The sequence below is a fragment of the Scheffersomyces spartinae genome (genome assembly GCF_019049425.1).
Source record: "Scheffersomyces spartinae strain ARV_011 chromosome Unknown scaffold_13, whole genome shotgun sequence".
NCBI lineage: Eukaryota > Fungi > Ascomycota > Pichiomycetes > Serinales > Debaryomycetaceae > Lizanozyma > Lizanozyma spartinae.
In genome coordinates, this window is record NW_025065060.1 from 1 (window position 1) to 22,923 (window position 22,923).

The following is a 22,923-nucleotide window of genomic DNA, read 5'->3' on the forward strand; positions in this document are numbered from 1 at the left end:
GGATCAACCGAGATCTTAAGTATATAAGGATACATAATCTGAATATACAAGTGTATTAATAACAAGTCGCACTTAGGAAAGTACCACGGTAATTCATTCTAACTAAAACAACTACCACCCGAGCCAGTCATACTCAAGGTCCATTCAATTACTACCACCCAAATATTGAATATTACACGGCCTGAATACACCAATCAACAAGAGTGTGTACTGCATATATGATGACAATTCCAGCCGCATAATTTCTTCTACCCCATTTCATGTGGGGTTAAAAGTGGGGGCTACCACATGTCGTAAGAGAGCTATGGTAGTACCAACAGCAGTCCTATAATCGTGTGACCAGAAGAAGCCCACTCGGCATTAGCAGCAGCAGAACCAAGAGCGGTAACAGAGCAATGGTGCTTGTAATAATTTGCAACGGCACGGTGTTTGGTGGCTGGATGCAACATTCAATGTTGTCTCATTATGAATGCGTAATGATTTTAAGAAAGATCAAAACCAGATTCACTTTCAATCACATAGAGTAGTTTCCTCTTCAACGTGGCTCTGTCTTGGTAATCCGGAAGTTTTAGTAAATTGACGCAGGTTGAAGCTGTTGGAAGTCGATCAACTTCTCGACCGCTGTTTCGAATGCCAAACATCGGAGATAAGGATCCAAATCCTAGTAAAGGTGCACGGCTTACCGAAGTTACAAACTTTAAAAGCTCACATCTTTGTTTGGCAGTAAACTCATTCTCCACAACGTCCCAGAATAATTGTATTGTTAAGTCATCTTCAAGGTAGCCTCCATAGGAAACGTGCAGTTTCCAGTCCCTCAAGTCAACATCGGGGTTATCTCCGCCGGATATAAGCATTTGCAACTCTGATGGACTAAACATTGCAAGTCGATCGATATTAATTAATTTCGATAGTCCTTCAACAAAATATTTGGTTTGAATGTATAGTGATTGATTCAACTTGAAATTAGCTATTTGGTGAATGTAATTGAGAACATTAGCCGAGTTCACCTTAGTATTGGCTCCATCTGGTATCAATTCGTAGTTCAAATCTCTATCATTCACTTTGACGTTGATGGTGAAGTATAAATCGAGATCTTCAATCTCTTTGGTAGGTAGTTTTGATAATTTAATCAAGTTTTCAAAATATTCCCGATCATAATAGTAAAGATCATTAATGGAGTTCTTTTGAGAGTACCCAATTTTACTTAGAAAGAATGGTGCAAATGCAATATCCACAAGTACATTTTCATAAAAGCATTTCCCAATAATGTTTCCCAAGAACTTAATCATCTTCAACTGTTCGTGACTTTCTTCCACGTCCATATTCTTACTAAGCCTATAGTAGATGTCTTCATTGGGATAAACTGTATGTTCAGGTGTTGTTTTAAAATACGTGGTCTTGGAAAACCCATCAGCTATAACTGCAGTTAAAAACTCTTTTGTAAGCCCACCTCCATCGATTCCAGCTTCCACTCCAAATTCATTATGAAAAGTAACGGATATTTTAGCCTTAAGTAAACTTCCAGCCTTATGAAAATGCGTATAAGCATCTTCCAATACATTAGCACGACGTATGTCACCCGACAATCTTGATTCAGGAATGAAGAAATCTTCTGTACCTTCCTTTGTTGAAAGCCGTTTGAATATCTTGACTCTATCCATGAAGGGAACCAAGAAGGGGAGCTTGCGCAAAAGTTCCAATCTGGCAGTAGAATGAGATGTTGATCCTTTCAACTTAGAAAGTGTGGAAAACCTTCTATACTTATGGGATTGCTTCTCTAAGGAGTTATCCGCATCTTCATCTATTTGCAGTTTCTCTTCCTGTTGAATAAGTTGAACAATAGCAGCAACATTGATCTGGTTGGAATCAAGTCTCCAGAAGTTTTCATTGTCTGGAATAAGCTTTAACCTGGAATTCTTTTGGTATAGCTGATTTAAAAGCACTATGGATATCTCTTTCAAACACCGTAGCCTTTCGGGACACAAGTTCAAGACTAAGGAAATACATAGCCGTTTGAGAAACTTTAGGTATGGCACAATGTCCTCCCTTGTGAGTTTATCTTCATTGAAACTTTCAAAATCATTCGATACCAACAACCAATAGGAATATGACTCATGGAAAACATACACTGAGTTCCAAAAGCCACTAGCATCGTCTTCGGAATACTCTATTGGGATAATATCTCGTGAATCATCAGTTATAGCAGTGTATAACTGTGAGTCTTGGAGTATGTTTAGCATTTTCTTGTGGAAACCCGGGACCAAAGTTATGAACATTCCTATTCTATCTTTAAACTGTGGAACCAATTTAAGCAAGCAAACAAGGACATTTAAATACATGGTGGTGGATTCATTATTGGTTCTAAAGCAAGACACAACATATTGTACTATATGTGGAGCATATAGTTTATAGATATTGTTCATTATTTTAGCATCGACCTCCAAACACTCTTCTTTGGAGGATGTCGACTCTTCTTGATAATCCAAGTTCAATTTATCCTCATCGTCAATATCATCATCTTCGTCTTTGTCTTCGTCTTCGTCTTCATGCGAAAGTGCAACCTGGAAATCCATCTTGGCCAATAACGGAAACAAAGTAGCATAGTCCTCTTCAGTCCAAGAGCTGGAGTCTCCGAACACAGTTATTATATTGGATACAGTGCTGATAAGTCTTTTTGGGTCTGTGTCTGACACTCGAACAAACTCAATGGCATTAGCATTAATTATTCGTTGGTAGTCTGTATTGGGTTCTAGACTCCATTGATCTTCGTCTGCCATGAACTCCATAAACCCCTCAGAGCCTTCTCGAACATTTACGTGGAACACAATGTCCAAAACCAACTTACTATTGGACTCCAGTAAAGCACCAAGTACATTCTTGATTGTGCCTCGAGGAAATCTGACAATGCCATTATCATTATCACCACATGAATGGACCATTCTCAGGATCATTTTGAGAGCAATATGACTCGAGCTGTCTCTCAGTAGGATACAACTCAATCCACGGATCACGATGTAAATATGTCGTCTATCAATCTGAAGATGCTGATTGTTCCGGTCTATCTCTGCTTCTAATTTGGCCACCAATTCATAGTCATCAATGGTTCTTTTAGTAGAGAGGAACCCAAACTCCACGAGCCATTCATTCCATTCATTCTGATCTCGGAACTCCTCTGTCCGTATCCAAGTATCGTAGATCTCTTTAGCTGCTTGCGTTAAATCAAGATGTCTTCTAGTGGCTGATTGAAGCACAATGGCTGCATGTTCACGAGCTCTTTCTCTCTCTCTTTTCTGTCGTTCTAATTGTGTTTGCTGTAAGAAATTCAGTGAACGAGCTCCTCGACTGTTGCCGAGGTTGACCACCCGTTTACTTGTCAGACCAGTAAAGTTTAGCATTGATAAGGGGAAAGGAAAATGTGGATCCAAGAATCGAGCTAACATGGGTGTGACAATTATATAGATCAATCATTAAGTCGCTGAATTACGTAATCAAAAGTCACACCATACCATTTTCAGAATTAACATAACCTAAGCTTATACCATCGTCTCATCTATTCTCTATTTATTAATTCTATAATGTCACCAAAACTGTTGATCACATACAGTGGAATCATGGTATCATCAAATACAGCCACTTCATTAGGATCTTCAAGAAACTTATCTAATGTCAGTTTCTTGGTTTGTCCTGTTAAAACCAATAAGGACGAGCCATTTGTACCTCCAAGTTCTCCATCATTACCAAACTTGATGTCAGTGTATAAAGTATCACCAACCATAATGGTTCTTTCTCTTTCAAACCTGCATATCTTCAAGATATCATCTAAAAGAATTCTACTTGGTTTCCCCACATTTATACAATCACGATGAGAAGTGTATTCCATGAAGTTAACCACCGAACCTCCAGCTGGCAAAATAAGTCCCTTGGGTCCCGGATAAACCCTATCTATGTTGGTACCTATGAAGGGCATTTTGGGATCAAGTAAGTACTGTAATGTCAGAGATATTCGCATATAGTTGATGCTCTTGGTAGAACCAACCACAGTTGCCTTTACCTCTGGATCAGGTACCAATAGAGGGCTATTATCATCAAATGGACCATCCAATTCAACACTTGAACCACCCACAGGAATATAATTGAATTCCCTTAGTTCTTCCTCTATTCCATGATCTCCTAGAACCCAGACCTTAGAACCTTCAGGAATGTCTAGCTCATTATTTAAGTGTACTGCTGCAGCATACGAAGTTGGAAAGATTCGGTCTTTAGATACGTTTGTATATCCGAGACGCTCAAACTTCTTCATGTAGTAGTCTCTCGATCTGGACGAGTTATTGGTGACAAAGGCTACTTGCTTGTTCAACAGTGATAAGTATTCTATGGTGTCTTTGACTCCTTTGATGGCCACATCGTCTAGCCATATAACTCCGTCACAATCAAACAAAAAGTTATCGTACTTGTTTATCAACTGCATAGCAGCATCCTTGCTGTCTACGACAACCGTGCTAGTCACAGTCATACTACGCACGCTATACAATATACAGCAGGAAGTGAACAAGAGTAGTCGAGATGTATTTGTTATTACGCATAGTAGTCCGGTATATAAGGACACGACTAGCGGATTTACAATACAAAATCCGACCATTACAACAGTAGGATGACGGTCACCCTAGCTATCGTCTTTAGTAATACATTGATCAGCAGTACAGCATCTTCAAACAAATCGTCTTCGATGGCTTCTCGGATACATGGAAGCAGTTGACCTTCATAACCCGTGTATCTTCCACTGGCAAATATAATGTGCTTGAACCAACTTCTATCCTTAAGTCCGCCTTCATGAATGAAATGTCTTTCCAAGTATTTAAGTCTTAAGTTGACATGTTTCAATCTGATAGTCAACCACACCTTTTCCCAGAACGAAAGCTTATCGTTTTTATCTAGTCTGACTTGAAGTTGGTCCTTGTACTTATCAAACTTGGTGCTCATCTTGGTGAACACTGTCAATGCCGCATGAGTTAGTTGTACCAAGTCTTTGAAATGGGGGTTATTGTGGTGGCTCCGATGAATTAAAGTGAAATTAGTGGGTTTCTTAAACCATTCCTTGGGAGCGGACTCAAGAGTATCGTTGAAATATCCATGAATATCATTGGCATATGTTGTAACATCAAAGTTGATAACCTCACGAGAACTCAACTCCAAGAGCACCAAGCCTAAATATTGAGCCATGGCATTATGCAATTTGAACCCAGGATCGGCCATGGTATCCATCCAATAGAACAGATCATAGTTTGAATGATATTGATACACAGGATCTTTATTTGACCCGGATCCGAACCCAGCATCCATAGATGGGATACCTAAATGTTCCAAAAACACAGTGAAATCTGATCCACTGCCTAGAATATCAATCTTACCTTCAAAGGGTCCTGATTGATAGTGTTCATAAAGAGTAATAGTCCTACCCGATTCAGTCGGTCTGGGATAAGTAACTTTCTTTGCACATTCCATTAATACTTTATTCAAAACTGGTGACAGTGATAGTGTGAGTGCAGACCCTCCAACTGCTATATCCATATTCAAATAGGCAATAACTTTCTTTTGCAACGACTTCAGGAGATCTTCGGCCCATTCAGTGGATCCAAGCATTCCTTGTTCTTCGCCATCAAATGATGCAAAAATAATCGTCCTCAAAGGTTTCCATTCTGGATGAGTTCTCTTGATAGCCTGGAGCCCACGAATGATTTCAAACATGGTAGCAGATCCAGAATTAGGGTCTCCAGCAGAACCTGCCCAGGAGTCTCTGTGGTTACCAATAACGACCACTTCATCATCAAATATACCTTTAATCTCCCCCATCACGTTCCAGATTGGGGTAACGTTATATTTTTGAAGGTTGTATAAGTTTAATTGGGGGGCTGATTCATCGCTTGGACCAATGGAGTAGTTGTAACCTTGTAGTTCACCTATCCAGTCCTTCTGCTTGGGGATAGGACCGTTCAATTGTTGTAAAATGGGTAAGATGTCTCTGTAACTAACAGGTAAACTGGGAATATGAGGAAGAACATGGGAAGGGTCTTTCCTTGCAACATCTGGAGAACTTGAAGCATAACCAGGAGTTGTAGGATCCCCCACTCCATAACTTAAGAACAACACACTTCCTCTTTGTACTGAAGATTCGTGTCTAGCAGGACCATCTGGATATTGTTTGAACCCATTCGCAGGAGTAACCCCCATATCATCTCCAGGATCCAGATACATCACTACACCAATACAACCGTGTTCTTGAGCAAATTTCACCTTCAACCCTCGGTATGTATAGCCATATCTAACTATAGCTATTTTCCCCTTCATATCAATTCCATCATCTTGTAGCTTTTCAAAATCTTCCTTACGGCCATAATTAGCATAGAAGAATTGACCTGTCACATTTCCACTGGCGGAATAGCCATGGAACGTGGGAACAGAGTTATTTCTCCAAGAACTTGGATCCTGTGCAAGTTCATCTTCTTCTAATGAGGCTTGGTATACGACATCGCCTTTCTGCGTCACCATGCTAAGCAGATGGTCCAAGGGGAAGTTTGTGTACACATAATAAGGCTTAATTTCAACATTAGACAAGCCAAACTCTTTAAACTGGGTCTGAGTCCATTCGGCCAACGAGAGCCCGGAACTACTACCTGCAAGATGAGGGTGTTCTGTGAACTTCAAAGACCAATTTCTAGCGTAATTTGTTTCCTCAAGGACTTTGACATACGCGTCTTCCATCTGAAGATACGACACAGAATCATGGAGTAAAAGCCTCCAATATGGTGACACCAATGAAAAGGCAACCTGGTGAGAAAGATAGAGGAATGCAAACCCCACAGTAAAAAGACTTAGATATCTCCATACATTTGCCTCTCGTTTAGTATGCCGTCTTGTTGTTGTTTGTTCAATGAGTGGAGTGCTCTCTTCCAGAACATGGATCAACTGGGAATTATCCGACATCGGATAAACATGAACTAGTGGAGAAGAACTTGAGGTTGTATGCCCTTTAAGATAAGCAATTGTGAAAAGGATCGATCCCCAAATGAAAGTACACAAAGTCCCGATTGGGTAATACTCCCCTCGGGTTATTCCGCGATGACATAAATAGGTATACTACTTTCGTCTAAGGGTATATTAGTACTGTTATTAGTCTATGGTATAATTAGTGTTGTATTCGTACTGCTGCTATTGGTATACTCTTTCCCATGTCCGAAGCAAAGGCAAAGAAGGTGAGAAAGCCTCAACCAGAAGAAGAGTACATACGACAGAGAGATGAGTTCAAACAAGTAGGACCAACTATTAATACTGACGGATGGCTAGAGAATGACTGGAACGCATTAGATCCAGAACGAAAGGTCGACAGAGTAAGAATGCTACATGCATGTGAAAGAGCGTACTTCCTACGAGATTGGGGCAAGTGTTTGGAGTTGATCCAAAGGACTGAAGAGCTTCTAGGAGTTAGCGAGCGAGCCATACAAGATGCTACGGCACTGCTTGAGTTTAAGAAAGTTCGAAAGTCTGCTAAAGTCGAGAGACATATAGTTGAACTCATTAATATCAAAGAAAGGGTACTTAAGAGAATGGAGCAAGAGTAATATAATCGTAGTGTCTATACATATATAAGTACTTCGACGGAACTCTGTTTTCGTTCTTGAACAATGACATCATTAGACTTGTGAAGTTCATCAACTACCAGGACAGTTCCTGTGAGTATATCCACCTTCCTATCGGATTTGAAATGTAAAGCTATGCACATGGCTGTCGGTATAGCTCTTCCCATAGCTTTAACCTTGATGTAACTGACTCGAGGGTACTTCTTCTTGACTCTATCAATCATCTTCGACACTCGTTTGATGGCCATGACGTAGTTGGAGGTACCTTTAAGTAAAAACGTACATTCTCTATCTAGAAACGTCAGCGTCAGCTTAGAGGATTTGTGTCTTATATGTTGAATGACTTGGGTGTTTCTGGGCATGGCAATGGACCTATTATAGCGAAGCAATGGAACAGTACTAGATGTTATTCTATACGGGTGACAATAAGGTACGTTCCTGTTGATGGTTGAGAAGAGATGTGCTTGAGATGATTAAGTGTTCGCGAAAGTTACAATGTCAAACCATCACCATTTCTTCTTCACCAGATCATGAAAAGAAGAGTTGGTGATGTTGATGATGAAACGCTGACGTTGGGATCTGGTGCCGGCTCGTCCAGTGCTCTGTCTGAAGGTATAAAGAAATGGCAACACCAAAGGATATTCTCTGATGCTCACATTTACACGGTAGATATGCTTATGACTCTGATGAAAGAGGCACAGAAACATGAACACATACAAACAGGTGATTCAACACCAATAGTAGAGGAGCAGGAACCAGAAGGTACTAAGCAAAAACCATACTGGCCAGTAATTACTCGCTTGAAACGGCCAGAGCAGTAACACAATCTTATCCTCATTCCCAAACTGTGTCTGACTCCTGTTGATGCTCTACACATGATCTTTATGAATCATAGATATTCCCTTATTCAAATGTTTAATGACTATATATAATGCCAAATATGATTCACCTTCTCGGAGAACTCCGGATAGTAATAGTAGTATACAATGTAATATCTTCCTTATCGACTTTAACGGGTCAGTCTGAGCTTTCTCTTGTTCTTCAATGCAATCTTGACCTTTACACGTTCTTCTTCTGACTCTGACTCTGATTCGTCAACACTCATCATTTCTTCTTCTTCGGATGCTTCCTCTTCCTCTTCAACATCTTCTTCTTCCATGGCATTGTTCTTAGCTTCTAACTTCTCTGCCTTTCTTCTCAACTCAACTTCTCTCATCTTCAATAATTCTGGGTTCATTTCAACCAATTTTCTATCAGAAGCCAAATCCTTGTCCTTGTTACCTCTCATTCTATTCTTATAGAAGGCCCGTTCTCTCTTACGTCTAATTTCTTCAATTCTTGTCATCGCCTTCAAAGTAGTAGCAACCAAATCTCTGTTGTATCTAACTGGAACATTTCTTCTAGCAGCAAAGGTTAATGTAGAATCCACAACCAACTCCTTACCAGCTGCCTTTCTAAAAGCTTTGGTCCACTTCAACTTACGGGGGTTTCTTCTTTGTTTGAATGCCTTGTGACATTTGGAACGACAGAATCTAAATTCTTTGGCATCGTTTCTCACAAACATTATACCGTGACCGGGATATACCGGCGACGAACAGAAATGGCATTGATATACTCTCATGACCCCTTACTGCTATAAAAAGGTTACTTGATAAGGAATAGTTTTACGGCTAATGAATTTGAAAAATTTCAAGATGAGCTGCGAAGACCTGTGATATGGTCACGTGACAAACATGACAAACATGTAGTGAATAAAGGGCTTTTTAAGCAGGAACCTAGCAAAAGATCACAAATATATATAGGCATGTACATATTAAGGATCTCTATGTCTACAAGTCAATGTAACATATATATAAATACATATCTATATCTCAGTATGGTCTAATGTAGTTGTTCTTTTGTATCACTATTACTAACGTATAATCGGTTCATAGTCGGTTCTAGCACGACTATTTTGAAGTTTATGAAAATGAAAATTTGTTCTGACCTAAGGCAAAACCTATAGCCAACACCCATTAAACAACAACCATGTCTAACACATCGATGGAGATCCCCACTTTGGCCATACCCGGCGAGACATCGCAACTGCAACAACAGCAACTGCAACAACAACAGCAGGCCATGTATACCGGCCAGCTTCAAAGAAAGAAGGCGCAAGAAGGATCTGCTGAATGGTACTTCGATAAAGCATCTGAATGGGTTGGAGAACATCCATATTTAACTGGAATTGGATGTTTTGGAATAGCATATGTTATTGCTGGTAGATTCAAGTCCAGCCAACCGGGTTTAAACGGCAAGGCGTTCATTAAAGGAGGGTTTGGACAAAAGATGTCAGCCAAGGAAGCATTACAGATTTTGAACTTGAAGGAATCAACATTAACGAAAGCTCGTTTGAAGGATCAACATAGAAAGTTAATGATGGCTAATCATCCAGATAAGGGAGGATCTTCATACTTGGCCACTAAGGTGAATGAAGCAAAGGATTTCCTTGAAAAGAGAGGAGGCATGAAAGATAAATAGATTGAAGTATGATACTTGTAAATAGATTGTATGATAGGAGAATAGTACTACTGTGCTACGCCTCAACTACACCGTTGCATTGCACTGTACCAGTATGCTACCCACTGGGTTCCGCGCTACCATCCACTCAGCCTGTCGTGTCGCGAAGCACATACTGGAATCAAGTTTCAACAACAAATCCCACCGTAACACCCGATAACAAATACAAAAGGGGTGAGCTATTGAAACTTGTAGTTGATAAGTAAGACATTCATTGGTGGCCATTCAATTGCTGTCCATCACTGTCAATCATCGTCATTCAATCACCATCCGTCCATTCAATTGCCGTCAATCACCGTCCAATAAGTCACTAAGTGTGTTGTACAATAATCATGACTACGTACGAGAAGATCGTCAAGGGTGCCACCAAGGTCAAGGTTGCGGCGCCGAAACCAAAGTATATCGAGCCAATTCTTATGCTGACACTGATAGATAACCATCTTGGAGCCGAGAACTTCAATACGGTCATGAGAACTTTGCAGTGCCGACTTCAAGATAGCGCATGGCTGGTTGTATATAAGGCCCTTATAGTGATCCATATTATGATCCGTGAAGGAGATAAAAACGTTACCTTGAAGTATTTGGCCGATCATCCCAACATTCTCAATGTCCTGCAACTGACTATTGGTAAGAGTGGCGTTGCGGGCTACTCTTCAGATATACGGTTCATTACTCGGTACACCAAGTATCTTTCAACCCGAGCTCGTCAATTTGGTCACACCCATATTGATTACGTCCGAGACGAAAAGAGTAACAACTCCACATCCCAATCAGGCGGGAGATTGCGTTCGTTAACGGTTGAAAAGGGTTTATTAAGAGAGACCATTAGTGTTCAGAAACAGATTGATGCATTACTAAAGAATAATTTTGTGGAAAACGACATTAACAACGACATTGTGTTGACATCGTTCCGGTTATTAGTCAATGACTTGTTGGCATTCTTTCAAGAGTTGAACGAAGCAGTAGTCAATATATTGGAACACTACTTTGAGATGTCCAAATACGATGCAGAAGAAGCCCTTGCAATCTATAAGAAGTTTGTGGACCAAACCAAATATGTTATTGATTACCTTCGAGTTGCTAAGCATTTAGAGTACGCAACGAAGTTGAATGTTCCTACTATTAAACATGCTCCCACTGCCTTAACGTCTTCGTTAGAAGAGTACTTGGATGATCCGCTTTTCGAACAGAATAGGAAACAGTATCTTTTAGAGAAGAAGAAGGGTCCAATAAACAAAGATAGTAATGGAGCAGTTCATAATAGCGAGGCAGTCCAGACTAATTCTACTACTAATGCTAATGCTGCTGCTACTCCTAATACTGCTGACTTGCAACAACAGCAGTTGTTACAACAACAGCAGTTACAGCAACAGCAGCTACAGCAACAACAATTGCTTCAACAACAATTGGTCCAACAATCGTTACAACAACAAACCCAAGACTTCTTTTCCAATCCACAACTTGTGGACTCTGCTGCTAGTGGTTTACAGAGATCAGGTACCTTGCTCGTGCAGCAGAACACTTATAATCCATGGGCAAATACCTTTGTTCCCAATCAAGTTCAAGTTCAACCACAGCTTCAACCTCAACATCAACCAGTTTCCATTCAACCAACTGGTGCTGGGTTTGGAGGTTATGGTAATACCATGGTCTCACAACCAACAGGTAACCCATTCATGCAACAACAACAGCAACAAGCTTCCATTAACGGCACTTACCCAAATCAGCCGCACTTTCTACAAACCATTCCTGAAGCCCAACAACAAGCTATGGGTCCTCAATATACACAACCACAGACACAACCACCACAACTCCAAAGTCAAAACACAAATCCATTCCTCAAGATGTCTCAAGGTTCAGCAGTGGAGCCTACGGCCACTGGAAATCCCTTTGCAAATACTCGATTCTCCACTTCGTCCAACACCACTGCATTGTCTTTTAACTATAATAATAATAATAATAATAATAATAATAATTCTGTGGCATCACCACCGACAAGGGTGACGTCCAACATCACAGGGAATAACCCATTCAAAGTGTCACAGGCAACCACTGAATTGTTTAACTCCGTCGAAAACTCCATGCTTCAACAGCAGCAACAGAAACAACCTCTAAAGAGTCAACCAACAGCTGGTGGTCTTGAAGCGTTGCCAACCGTGCCAGTATTTCCTCAGACTCAACTGGAACTCCAGAGACAACAATACTTAGCGAGTGCTCAGATGGGCTTAAACCAAGCTGTCTTCCAGCAGCAACAGCAACAGCAACAGCAACAGCAACAATACAATCAAGCACAAATGCCAATGCGAATGACTTACCAAACGTACGATGGTCCCAGTTTAATCTGATACCAATGCATGCTTTTCATTAGATAAAGAAGAAGGTCAAAGAGCAGAATGTTTATTCAAGGTGCACAAGAGTTCTGTCATTCTATCAACAGCTTCAACAAGAGGGGTAACATAGTTGAAAGGGGGTAACAACACTGTCAACAACGCAGCACAGTTAGTGGCTTGATTTATCTTCACCAGATTGGCATGGGACTTTGTCAATGTCAAATCTTGAAGCAGTAAGTTCAGATCGTTGCGCACTTTCACTCGTGAAACGATAAGGATAAATACAAAGGAATTATGGCCATCTTATGCATTTTTCGTAGCACAATCATACAGCCATAAGTTAAAAATGACTGAAATCAATAGATGTAGTATAATAAATAGTGCTTTTCAGAAGAAGAAAATAAAAAAGTCTGCATTTTTGAAACACCGATTTCATTCCCCAATGGGAAAATCCCAGCCCATATCCCGTATCTCTCAACGTGACATTATAGATCTGACTTTCAGTATCAGATTCGACCTCTATAGTATAATGTACCTGTGGATGAGGTACAAGCGCAAACAGGTATCTTAGAACCTCACAGTAACCTTATTATCATTACCATACAATCTATGCCATGCTTGATAACCACCTTCAAGCACCCATACGTTGATTTGATCGAGTTGACGGGATTCATCTTCGCGTAATGAATTCAAAGCCCGAAGATATTTAAGAGTAGCTTTTGGTCCTCTAACTTGAGATAATGCACAATGGAATATAATGTCGCTGTAATCTTTTGCCAATAGTGTCTGCTGGAGTTGAGGGAGATAACTATCGAATTCATGTGACAGAATATGGAAACAGTCTCTGATATGACCAGTTTGGAAGTCATCGTCTCTAACGTCTACTATTATTAGTCTTTTGGACTCTTTGGTTAACCAATTGCGTAGGACTTCGGGTGCAAGGAACTTGAGATCACTATAGGAGTATAACTTTGACATAATCTGAGCAGAATGTAACGGTACAGTAGCTTTAAGGAGTATAATGATGAGTATAGCAAGACGTACAAGTTGTAGAGCAGAACTTGATTTGACTTACATAATGTCTCTAAAAATGTCGTCAAAAACGGTTTATTTCCGAGGGTGTTTCCCAGAAGATCGGCTTCAAGTACATACAGTATGCACTGTATCGTAGCTGGTTCTCCTAATGAATATGTGAATCTTAAAGACTTACAACATTTAGGTTGTTCAAATAAGTAAGTAGGTACGTTTGACAACATTTGCCTATTAAAGGCGGCTAAATATAAATACATTTGGTTAAAGCGTATGGTAAAGGAAATGTCTGCGGAGATAACAGCATAATAAGGACATCATTAGACGCATAAATGAAAGACTATACATAGTGCTAGAAGAACCGCTACATAATATAATAAAGTACAGAGCAGTAAAGTACGGTTCAATTGGTTTAACTAATAATAATGTTGTTTGGTTGTTCGGTTGCCTGATGTCATTGCATCCATTTTGCACCCAAGTGAAAAATTCTTCCCAAATATTTAAACATGAATTTGAAGTAAGGTTCTTCTAAAGTGCCTAAATGCCTTCATTAGAAGAATTACATTGATCATCGACAGAAAGCACATAGCTGACCATTTGTAGAAAAGAATCAGACAAGTAGCGCACGGGATGGAATCACCGAACAAACACCGGTGAGCGCCAATTAAACACCGATAAACACCGAATAGATATGTATCAAACGCCAATTTGACTCGGATCAGCAGCCCAACAAACGATCAGACAACAAGTAGACACTGAACAGACACTGAACAGACATTTACAAGGCATCAAGCAGACACTGAACCGACACAGTAAAGAGACAGTAAGGAGGAAGAAATTATTTTAAAAAACAGATACTTTACAGATAACAAAAACTAACAGAGCAGAAACTGGATAATTGGAAAGAATTCAACACATAATCATTATTACTAGTGAAGTATAAAACAGTATAGCAACCGTGTTGTACGCAATAAATTAGAGTTTCTCAAGTCCTGCACACAAATCACGTGACCATTGTTAGTACAAAAACATATTCAAGACACAACACCAAAGAATATACCAATTGCATTTCTCCTACCAACCATGGGTGAAGATTCTGACAGTATCAACTCGCTTAAGCGGACCATATCCGTGGAGAACATTGTTCCGAAGCTCACGTCGGTATTCAAGAAGAGAAAGAGAGCCCACACTGATGTTTCGGATATACTGCTGGAAGAGGAACATGTGAAAGTCGAAGGAGTGAAGAAGCGGAAGATCAAAACTCAGGCAGAGGAAGACTTTGATAAGCAAGAGATTGAGTATGATAACGAATTACCTGAAGAGTATCGGAAGTATCGTCCTCGGGGATTTAGATTCAATATCCCCCCAATTGACCGACCAATCAGAATCTATGCTGATGGGGTCTTTGATTTGTTCCACTTGGGACACATGAAACAATTGGAACAAGCCAAAAAGTCGTTTAAGAATGTCGAATTAGTCTGTGGAATCCCCAGTGACATTGAGACCCATAAACGGAAGGGGTTGACGGTATTATCCGACAAGCAACGATGTGAAACGTTGATGCATTGCCGATGGGTTGATGAAGTGATTCCCAATGCTCCATGGTGTGTTACGCCTGAGTTCCTTGTGGAACATAAGATCGACTACGTTGCCCATGATGATCTCCCCTATGCCCTGGGAGATTCTGACGACATTTATAGACCAATCAAAGTGATGGGGAAATTCTTAACCACCCAAAGAACAGATGGGATTCTGACTTCAGATATTATCACCAAAATCATCAGAGACTATGACAAATATCTCATGAGAAACTTTGCTAGAGGAGCCACCAGGAAGGAATTGAATGTTTCATGGTTGAAGAAGAATGAATTGGAGATCAAGAAACAATTCAAAGACTTTAGAACTTATGTTTTAAAGAATAAAGAGAATTTCAACAATGTTTCCAAAGATCTATACTTTGAAGTAAGAGAATATATGAAGAGATCTCGCAGAAGTCCCAATAGTTCTGCTGCTTCTTCATTGAGAGAATCAACTCCAAGTATAAGTGATTCGGAAGATAGTCGGTCTCCATTGTTCGAGTTTGCTTCGAAATATGTGGGCAACGATAATAAGGAAATGAACAAACGGTCTATCCTTAGTAATGTTAAAGATTGGATTAAAGGTGATGAGCTGGAATATTCAACCAATGATGAAAGTGAACCGGAACTGAAGATTCCTGTACGGAAACTTAGAAAGAAGAGTTCCCAATTGTCTGATCCATAAGTATTGTTTTTATATCAATAATATTGTTGAGTGAGTGAATTGGCGGCGTAGTTTTATAGGGTATACCCAACCTGGTTATACCATTTGAAGTATAGTCGTGCCTCTACCAACAGTACAAAATTTACTTCGACCGGAGTAAAGTACAGTACAGTGCATTATCAATAAAACCTTAACTCCATAATTCACCACCGCAGACCACAGTTTCACCACAACCACCACAATGGACTTATCAATATCACCAACAATGGATACCGACATCCAACACAAACTAGACTCCCTCCAACGCTTACAAGAGCAACTCTTCAAACAACAACGTGATCTTCTTTTCCATCAGCAGCAACAAGGTGTTTCGACCGAAACCCTACGTCCATCACACTCAAACTCCGGATCGACCAATTGGTCGTTCACTCAAGGACTTATTGTCGGCCAATTGAGTGTCATCTTCGTGATAGCAGTATTTATCAAGTTCTTTGTGTTTGCAGATCACAACTCGACCACATCATCGTCTTCATCTTCCAACTCCGCCGTAGGGGTTATCATCAATAGAGACGAACAACGTAAAGAGAAAGACAGTGGTGGTGGTGGCGGCAGTCTAGACCCAGCAACAACATCAGATGCTACGCTCAAACTCAATACAATTCTTGAAAAGACTTACTATGATGTTCTGAACCATTCACCGGAACTGTTGGATTGGTTTACGGTTCTCATCGCCCAAGCCATACAACAACTTCGTGTGGATGCCTTGGTGGCTGATAACGTTTATCATTCGCTCAATGACTTCTTGCAAACCCTGGAACTCCCTGACTTCCTCGACACCATCTCGTTGACGGAGATCGACGTCGGCGATGACTTTCCCATCTTCTCCAATTGTCGGATTCAAAAAAATAGTCTTGGACGGTTGGAAGCAAAGATAGACGTGGATTTGTCAGATACGTTGACGTTGGGAATTAAAACCAAGCTATTATTAAACCAACCAAGGCCCTTGACGGCCGTTCTTCCGGTAGAATTGTCTGTTTCCATCGTCAGATTCTCCGCATGCTTGTCTGTTTCTATGTTCTCTGATGATGAAGATGAAGGCACGGCCCTAGTGTTTAGTTTTGGTCAGGATTATCGTTTGGAATTCACAGTAAAGTCTTCAATTGGATCAAGAGCAAAGCTTCAAGACGTTCCCAAGATTGGTCAGTTGATAGACTCAAGATTGAGGAAATGGTTCCAAGATAGATGCGTGGAACCAAAGTCTCAGGTCGTAATGCTTCCTTCCTTTTGGCCCAGAAGTAAGAACACAAGAGAGCAGCCACAGCCGGTTGACTAATGGAACTAGTTGGTCACCATGAAGGTAATTTGGCTGGGGTATCATGGAAGTAGTTTGGCTTTAGCATCATCTGAATCAGTATACAACTCACCATTCACGTCCGCTTCACAGCCAGCTTCACTGTCGTCTTCACTGTCGTCTTCGCTGTCGTTATCTTCTTCCTCTTCACTGTCATCCTCACTTTCTTTACTGTCTTCTTCCTCCCCCTCCAACTCGCTACTGTCACTGTCATCGTTGCCAAAGAAATCGTCCAAACTCTGTAACTGGTCTCTGGCCTTCTTTGCTGTTATCTCCACATTGGAGTTGCCTTGAAAGGCCTTAGATGAAATAGAATGGCTAGTTATAGGCGGAGTTAATGTCCGTGGTGAAGAAGTTGAAGACCGGAAATCACTCGAAGCGATCTTTGATGCATAACTATTGACCAACACACCTACTTCATTCCGAATTGTTGATGAAGGTAACGTTTTTGGATCTACCCAGTTTGTCACCACCAAATATTTATTCAAGGCTGATGATTTGATCATATTATCTTGATCGTCATGATCTTTCAGAAGCATAGGTTTGGGTGATTGTAAGAACAAACATGCCAATTCTGAGTTACTGCTGGTGTTGGTGTTATCAAGTAAAACACTCAATACTCTAGCTCTATCTCTTGTATCAAAGCTAGTATCATATTTGGCACAATGTAAAACATGCTTAAACATCATGGTTATGGTTTCATTGGGTACACTGGCTTTGCTGACTTCATAGCAATAAATTTTAGCGGCTAGTAATAAAGTTTGGTACCGGACAACTTCACTTTCAAATGCATAATTTTTAATTAAATTCCGTAAAACATCAGGACCAATTTTATTCTGACATTGAACTGTAAACTCACCAATAATCCAAATAACTCTTGCCTTAGGTTCCAGTAATAGCTCCGTTTGAATTAAAATCTGGGAAAGAATCATACAAGTCTTGGAGATATCTTCATTGGGATCACCTGAATTTAAAATTTGTTGAAGCAAATAACTTAATAGACTCAAGATCTCCGAGAGAATAGACCCTTTGGCTAATTTAAGCAAACTCAAACACCATTTCAAGATATTTCCATTCCAAATGTCGGAGATACGAGCACAATCTCCAATAGCAATGATGGCTTTCCTTGCAACACTTGGTTTGGGGAACTTAATGCTGTAGTACTTCAATTCTTCCAAGATATATCTAATATTTGTTTCTTCTACTAAAGCACAAAGAATCTTCAACTTCATACTGGCAATGGATAAAGGGTCTGTGGGGTACAAGAAGAAATTGGTATAATAAGACCCAAACACTTTCTTGTCCATTAGGGAGATATTTAGTATCATTCCATAGACTAGTTCTGATATCTTGAATGATTCCTGGGCATTGGTTGCGATTCTAAGAAGTGCTTTATTCAAACCGGATTTAATGAAATGGACTGGCGGAGTTAAGCAATAGTAAGCTTTGGCAACACTTAGAACCACCGCATCGGAACTGGAAAACGTCAACATGCCTAGAGAGTCAATGAAGAGGAGATAGTCGTCATCGTAGCTAACGTCATAATCAACGGCTGCTGCAGCAGCACTCCCCAAAGAACTAAAATCATTGGGCATGTCAATAATAACGTTCGAGTCAAGATAAAGTTTGGGTCTGGCAATGAATAATCGACAATATTCGACTAAAATCTCCACCACGAAGCATTGGGTCCATTCGTCAAACTCGCCAATTACAGAACAAAGTCGACGGAAATTCCCATGGATCGGAAGCCACTGTTTCAGAGGTTTAAGTTGACTTCGTATACTATAGTAACATTTAACAGCCGACTCAACCACTTGGATCTCGCTATCAGCCAATAACTTGGTTAAATATCCCACCAATTCCTTCCCGTTGGTGTCGTCCAAGCCATAACAACTTTCTATGGCTCCAGCAGTGGCACTACGTACCAATGGCGAGGGATCAGCGACCGTTCGCTTGATGGTCAAGAGCATAATGGGCACAATGGCCAAGATCAGAATTCCACACAACGTTCTTGTCGACCGAGCCCTCACAACAGAGTCCTTTTCGTTAAGTAACTTTTGGATAGAATTAATGGCCAATAACGCAGTATCAGGCTCAACCTCGGCATACTTGGTAACATACACCATCACCAAATTCTTGATCTTCACATTGGATGACGTAATGTTCTTGACAACATCAGCAAAATACTCCAACACATCTTCGCCTTTACCCATAAGGTATATGACGCTTCTGATGCCCCGGAGGATGTCGGTTTCAACTCTAGAGTTAAGACACTTTGAGATCTCTTGCGGACTTAACTTCTGTGTAGAATCAGAGAGTCGAGACGAGGCCGTAGCCGCCGCCTCGATCGTCATGTTCTTTGCAGCCTCCAAGAGTGACGTAAGCTTCCCTAGAGGCTCTGTCATTTGATGTCTATAATGGTAAAGAGTGGTGGTCGATTCATACGTATAATAATTTTGTATGCACCGTTATACTGTGCTGGATTTAAAGATTACGTAAGCATTAATTGGTTTACATAATAAACGGTACTAGAACATTATATACAGGTTTCAAAAGTAGTATAAACTGTAACAGTAGTATAGTATTGTACATATATATTATTTTTTAGTTAATTTGGCAGCAGCTTTCTTTATCCGTTTACCCGAAGCAAGTTCCTTTCTTGTCAGAATCAAATCCCGAGGGAAGAACTCCTCTAACGTAGTTTGCATAGTTCTTCTCTTGTTCATGTCTCTAATTAGTGGAACCATAACATCATCAACCTTTTGTTGAGACCATTTGACATTATACATCAAGAACGAACGGACTTGATCAAGATCAGGGATACCCCATTTGAATTGCGTATCATCATGATCAACTTCTGGATGCTTATAAGCATTTGAAATGGCTGAATCAGGAAACGTTTCGGCTAAAAACAACTTTCCATTCTTAATTCTACTTAGGAGACTCTTCTTCAAAGTAGTGTTATTGTTAGTAGCATCATCAACAATGGTTTGAGTATTTTTATCAAACCATTTCTTGAATTCCTTGACACTTCCAAACTCTGCTAAGATTTCCATCGCTAATACCGGCCCGATACCGGAGACACCTTCAGTATAATCACTACCAAGTAACATTGCCAATTCAATTAGTCTCTCTTGAGTTAAACCTAATTGTCCCTCAATATCTGCCATCTGGTAGCACTCCACGTATTGTTTCTGGTTAAACATGTTCTTATAGATCCTATCTCCTCCAAATAAAAAACAATCACTATCATCCGTAATGATACCATCCACTAGTTTTAGTTTAAGCAATTCAGCACATTGTGCCTCGGCTTCCATTGGTGCTGTTATATATGGAATACCAAATCTTCTTAAAAGCTCTTGTACTCCTTTAATCATTGTGTCCGTGACCTCATCAGAATCTCTCTTTGCCTTTTGAAGTTGTTCTTGAAGTAATTGCTCATCAGTAACAACAGAATTGATACTTTCATGATTCAAACTCTCATTCCCTGCAAGTTCTTGCCTAAACTTCTCATGATCTGCTTCTTCAGAGTTCATTTGTCTAACAAGATCCAACTCTTCATCTTCTTCAAAGTCGTAGTCAAATACCATCGGCTTTCGACCTGAAGACGCTTCTTCAATGGATATCACATGTTCAGGTACAACAATTTTAGATGGATCTTGGATCTCTTGAACATCATAAACATCACTTTCATCGGAGCTTTCTGCCTTTTCAAGCATCGTTTGGGCTTCCTTCCAGGGTATAAGTTCGTCTTTAAGTTCTTTATCTTCATCTATAATTGTTTCTTTATAATAAGCAACTTCTTGATGCGGATTGGTGATTGTGAAATCCTCTTTAAACCATTGGGGTAATTGATTTTGTTCACTTTGCTTGATCCTCCGCAATTGCTCTTCATCCTGGCCATCGTCACCAGACTCTTCATCCTCTGCTGCTACTTTGACCTCTGAAATAGTGACAACAACAGACTTATCACCATCAGCCTGTCCATTGGTACCACTAGCAGACTTAAACTCTTTCACCAGGGGTGCATAATTGGAAGGTTCGGTTGTAGGGTGATTCAGGATCTGACTTTTTGCACTTTCACTGCTCTTAATCTGTTCCTTCAGGATGTTATTGGAACCCGTCACAGGAGCCCGTGGGCTGTTGATAGCAGTCGATCTTGTAGCAGTCAATCTCTCAGTAGAACTCGATCTCTTAATATCACTCGATCTCTTACCATCACCCAATACATCATCTTGCAACGTAACCTCTTCTGCTACCGCAACTTCAGTCTCTATTGGACCAGCCAATAGAGATTGTGAAAAAGAAAAACCGTCCTTGACCTCACAAATTGGTGCACTGGAAGGTCGTTCAATCTTGGGTACCTCATATTTATCGTATAAGGACTTGAGAAACTGCTCTTGTTCTTCTCTGTGTTCAACTGGCTCTGGCTTTGTGACAAGTGGAACCTCATCAAAATCAGAAAGACTGTCGTCGTCATCAGAATCATGAGTTTGTATTTTCCTCTTCTTAAATAAACCTTGCTTACTGCCTTCATCTTCTTCAAGAGTAATTGGCTTATCCAGAGTCGAACCTTCATGATCTTTAACCAACGACAACGTCCAACCGTCATCGTTTCTGACCAAAGAATACTCTCGATCCTTTTCCCCAGCTACTCGTTTAGTCACATTGCCATCGTCTCCCATCCCACTGATCTCCATGAGTCGTTGGGTGAAGAAGTTTCTCTTCTGCACCTGGTTGATTTGAAACTTGGAAAACTCCATCTCGTCGGGAAACATCGTCTCCAATTGGTCCTTATCAAAACCCATCCGCAACCTGGACTTGAGTCGCAAATGTGATAAGATCATATATTGGGTCGCCTTGGGAAGGGCATGAAACTGCTTAGACGAAGGATCAATGGTGTTAATGTCAATACCATCAACCATATCAAAATCAAAATTGCCATTCTCGTCATATTCTTGCCCCGGTAAGATTCTGGTATCGTTAGTTGAAACTTTAAACGACCTTAGACCTGGTAAATGATAATCATCTTCTCTTCTAAATGGTTTAGTTCTTTCGTAGTTCTTCTCCATGTTCAAGTTCTGTAGATCTTCAAAGTAAACCTGGTCAGAGTCACTATCATCTTCATCAATATCCACATTATTGTCTATGACAACTGCCTTCCTCTTCCTTCCCTTATCTCCGCCTCCAGTGGCAAGCCGTCGAAGTTGTATGGCCAATAACTTCTTAGCTGCGGTGTTAACCGTATCACGGTTCCCCAGTCGTCTGTCTTGACGCTTCCGAATGGTATCCCGCTTCAATGCCGGTGCCCCTCCGTCAAATACAAGTATCGGATAAATCCCATGATATAACAACTTGCAGATCCTTCGGAAAAACCCTACAATATGGGCATGGGGTAGAACATCGCCTTTATCATCCCGTACTGCCTTGAGGAATTGGTAGATCCAAATCGACCCGTCAACCGCAAGTTTCTTTCTCAGAAGTGACTCTAGCTTCACCGGTCGTGCAGTAGGGCCAAGTATGGTCCATAACGAATGCACACCCATAGTAGTAGTAGTAGAAGAAGAGGGTAGTTGTGTAGAGTAAGGGTGAATTACATTGGTGATAATTAAAATACGGGGAAGGTCGTGCGAGAAAACGTGGTAGCACCATGTAATTACGTAAGCAGAAGAATTGTATTGAAATCAGTACAATATATTATTGTCTTAAAGTATATATAACTATGTGAATACGCTAGTATCATCATCATTAAATTTATAAGTGTTTATGCTTAGTACGA

The 22,923-nt window shown here is 40.4% G+C and overlaps 12 protein-coding genes across 12 annotated transcripts; 5 read left to right on the forward strand and 7 right to left on the reverse strand.

The window, feature by feature from the left end:
• Window positions 1-482: 482 nt before the first annotated feature.
• Window positions 483-3,504, reverse strand: KQ657_000885 (ubiquitin-ubiquitin ligase; the record flags this gene model as incomplete). The annotated part of the gene is made up of 2 exons (XM_043191707.1): window positions 483-3,369; window positions 3,500-3,504. The coding sequence occupies 2 exons, from the start codon at window positions 3,502-3,504 to the stop codon at window positions 483-485; spliced, it is 2,892 nt and encodes a 963-aa protein (XP_043048679.1).
• Window positions 3,505-3,550: 46 nt separating this feature from the next.
• Window positions 3,551-6,759, reverse strand: KQ657_000886 (uncharacterized protein; the record flags this gene model as incomplete). The annotated part of the gene is made up of 2 exons (XM_043191708.1): window positions 3,551-4,477; window positions 4,657-6,759. 2 exons carry the CDS (start codon window positions 6,757-6,759, stop codon window positions 3,551-3,553), a joined length of 3,030 nt encoding a protein of 1,009 aa, XP_043048680.1.
• A 467-nt stretch (window positions 6,760-7,226) lies between these two features.
• KQ657_000887 (uncharacterized protein) lies at window positions 7,227-7,616 on the forward strand (the record flags this gene model as incomplete). Its single annotated transcript, XM_043191709.1, has 1 exon — window positions 7,227-7,616. One exon carries the CDS (start codon window positions 7,227-7,229, stop codon window positions 7,614-7,616), a length of 390 nt encoding a protein of 129 aa, XP_043048681.1.
• Window positions 7,617-7,630: 14 nt separating this feature from the next.
• KQ657_000888 (ribonuclease P/MRP protein subunit) lies at window positions 7,631-7,996 on the reverse strand (the record flags this gene model as incomplete). Its single annotated transcript, XM_043191710.1, has 1 exon — window positions 7,631-7,996. One exon carries the CDS (start codon window positions 7,994-7,996, stop codon window positions 7,631-7,633), a length of 366 nt encoding a protein of 121 aa, XP_043048682.1.
• Window positions 7,997-8,643: 647 nt separating this feature from the next.
• On the reverse strand, window positions 8,644-9,198 carry RLP24 (ATPase-activating ribosome biosynthesis protein; the record flags this gene model as incomplete). The annotated part of the gene is made up of 1 exon (XM_043191711.1): window positions 8,644-9,198. The coding sequence occupies one exon, from the start codon at window positions 9,196-9,198 to the stop codon at window positions 8,644-8,646; it is 555 nt and encodes a 184-aa protein (XP_043048683.1).
• A 464-nt stretch (window positions 9,199-9,662) lies between these two features.
• Window positions 9,663-10,154, forward strand: PAM18 (Pam18p; the record flags this gene model as incomplete). The annotated part of the gene is made up of 1 exon (XM_043191712.1): window positions 9,663-10,154. The coding sequence occupies one exon, from the start codon at window positions 9,663-9,665 to the stop codon at window positions 10,152-10,154; it is 492 nt and encodes a 163-aa protein (XP_043048684.1).
• A 371-nt stretch (window positions 10,155-10,525) lies between these two features.
• On the forward strand, window positions 10,526-12,538 carry KQ657_000891 (uncharacterized protein; the record flags this gene model as incomplete). Its single annotated transcript, XM_043191713.1, has 1 exon — window positions 10,526-12,538. The coding sequence occupies one exon, from the start codon at window positions 10,526-10,528 to the stop codon at window positions 12,536-12,538; it is 2,013 nt and encodes a 670-aa protein (XP_043048685.1).
• Window positions 12,539-13,090: 552 nt separating this feature from the next.
• Window positions 13,091-13,738, reverse strand: KQ657_000892 (phosphatase; the record flags this gene model as incomplete). Its single annotated transcript, XM_043191714.1, has 3 exons — window positions 13,091-13,478; window positions 13,599-13,607; window positions 13,734-13,738. 3 exons carry the CDS (start codon window positions 13,736-13,738, stop codon window positions 13,091-13,093), a joined length of 402 nt encoding a protein of 133 aa, XP_043048686.1.
• An 897-nt stretch (window positions 13,739-14,635) lies between these two features.
• On the forward strand, window positions 14,636-15,814 carry PCT1 (choline-phosphate cytidylyltransferase; the record flags this gene model as incomplete). Its single annotated transcript, XM_043191715.1, has 1 exon — window positions 14,636-15,814. The coding sequence occupies one exon, from the start codon at window positions 14,636-14,638 to the stop codon at window positions 15,812-15,814; it is 1,179 nt and encodes a 392-aa protein (XP_043048687.1).
• Window positions 15,815-16,058: 244 nt separating this feature from the next.
• On the forward strand, window positions 16,059-17,126 carry MMM1 (ERMES complex subunit; the record flags this gene model as incomplete). Its single annotated transcript, XM_043191716.1, has 1 exon — window positions 16,059-17,126. One exon carries the CDS (start codon window positions 16,059-16,061, stop codon window positions 17,124-17,126), a length of 1,068 nt encoding a protein of 355 aa, XP_043048688.1.
• Window positions 17,127-17,167: 41 nt separating this feature from the next.
• Window positions 17,168-19,549, reverse strand: APL6 (uncharacterized protein; the record flags this gene model as incomplete). Its single annotated transcript, XM_043191717.1, has 1 exon — window positions 17,168-19,549. The coding sequence occupies one exon, from the start codon at window positions 19,547-19,549 to the stop codon at window positions 17,168-17,170; it is 2,382 nt and encodes a 793-aa protein (XP_043048689.1).
• A 192-nt stretch (window positions 19,550-19,741) lies between these two features.
• Window positions 19,742-22,690, reverse strand: RAD2 (ssDNA endodeoxyribonuclease; the record flags this gene model as incomplete). The annotated part of the gene is made up of 1 exon (XM_043191718.1): window positions 19,742-22,690. The coding sequence occupies one exon, from the start codon at window positions 22,688-22,690 to the stop codon at window positions 19,742-19,744; it is 2,949 nt and encodes a 982-aa protein (XP_043048690.1).
• Between the last annotated feature and the right edge of the window lie 233 nt (window positions 22,691-22,923).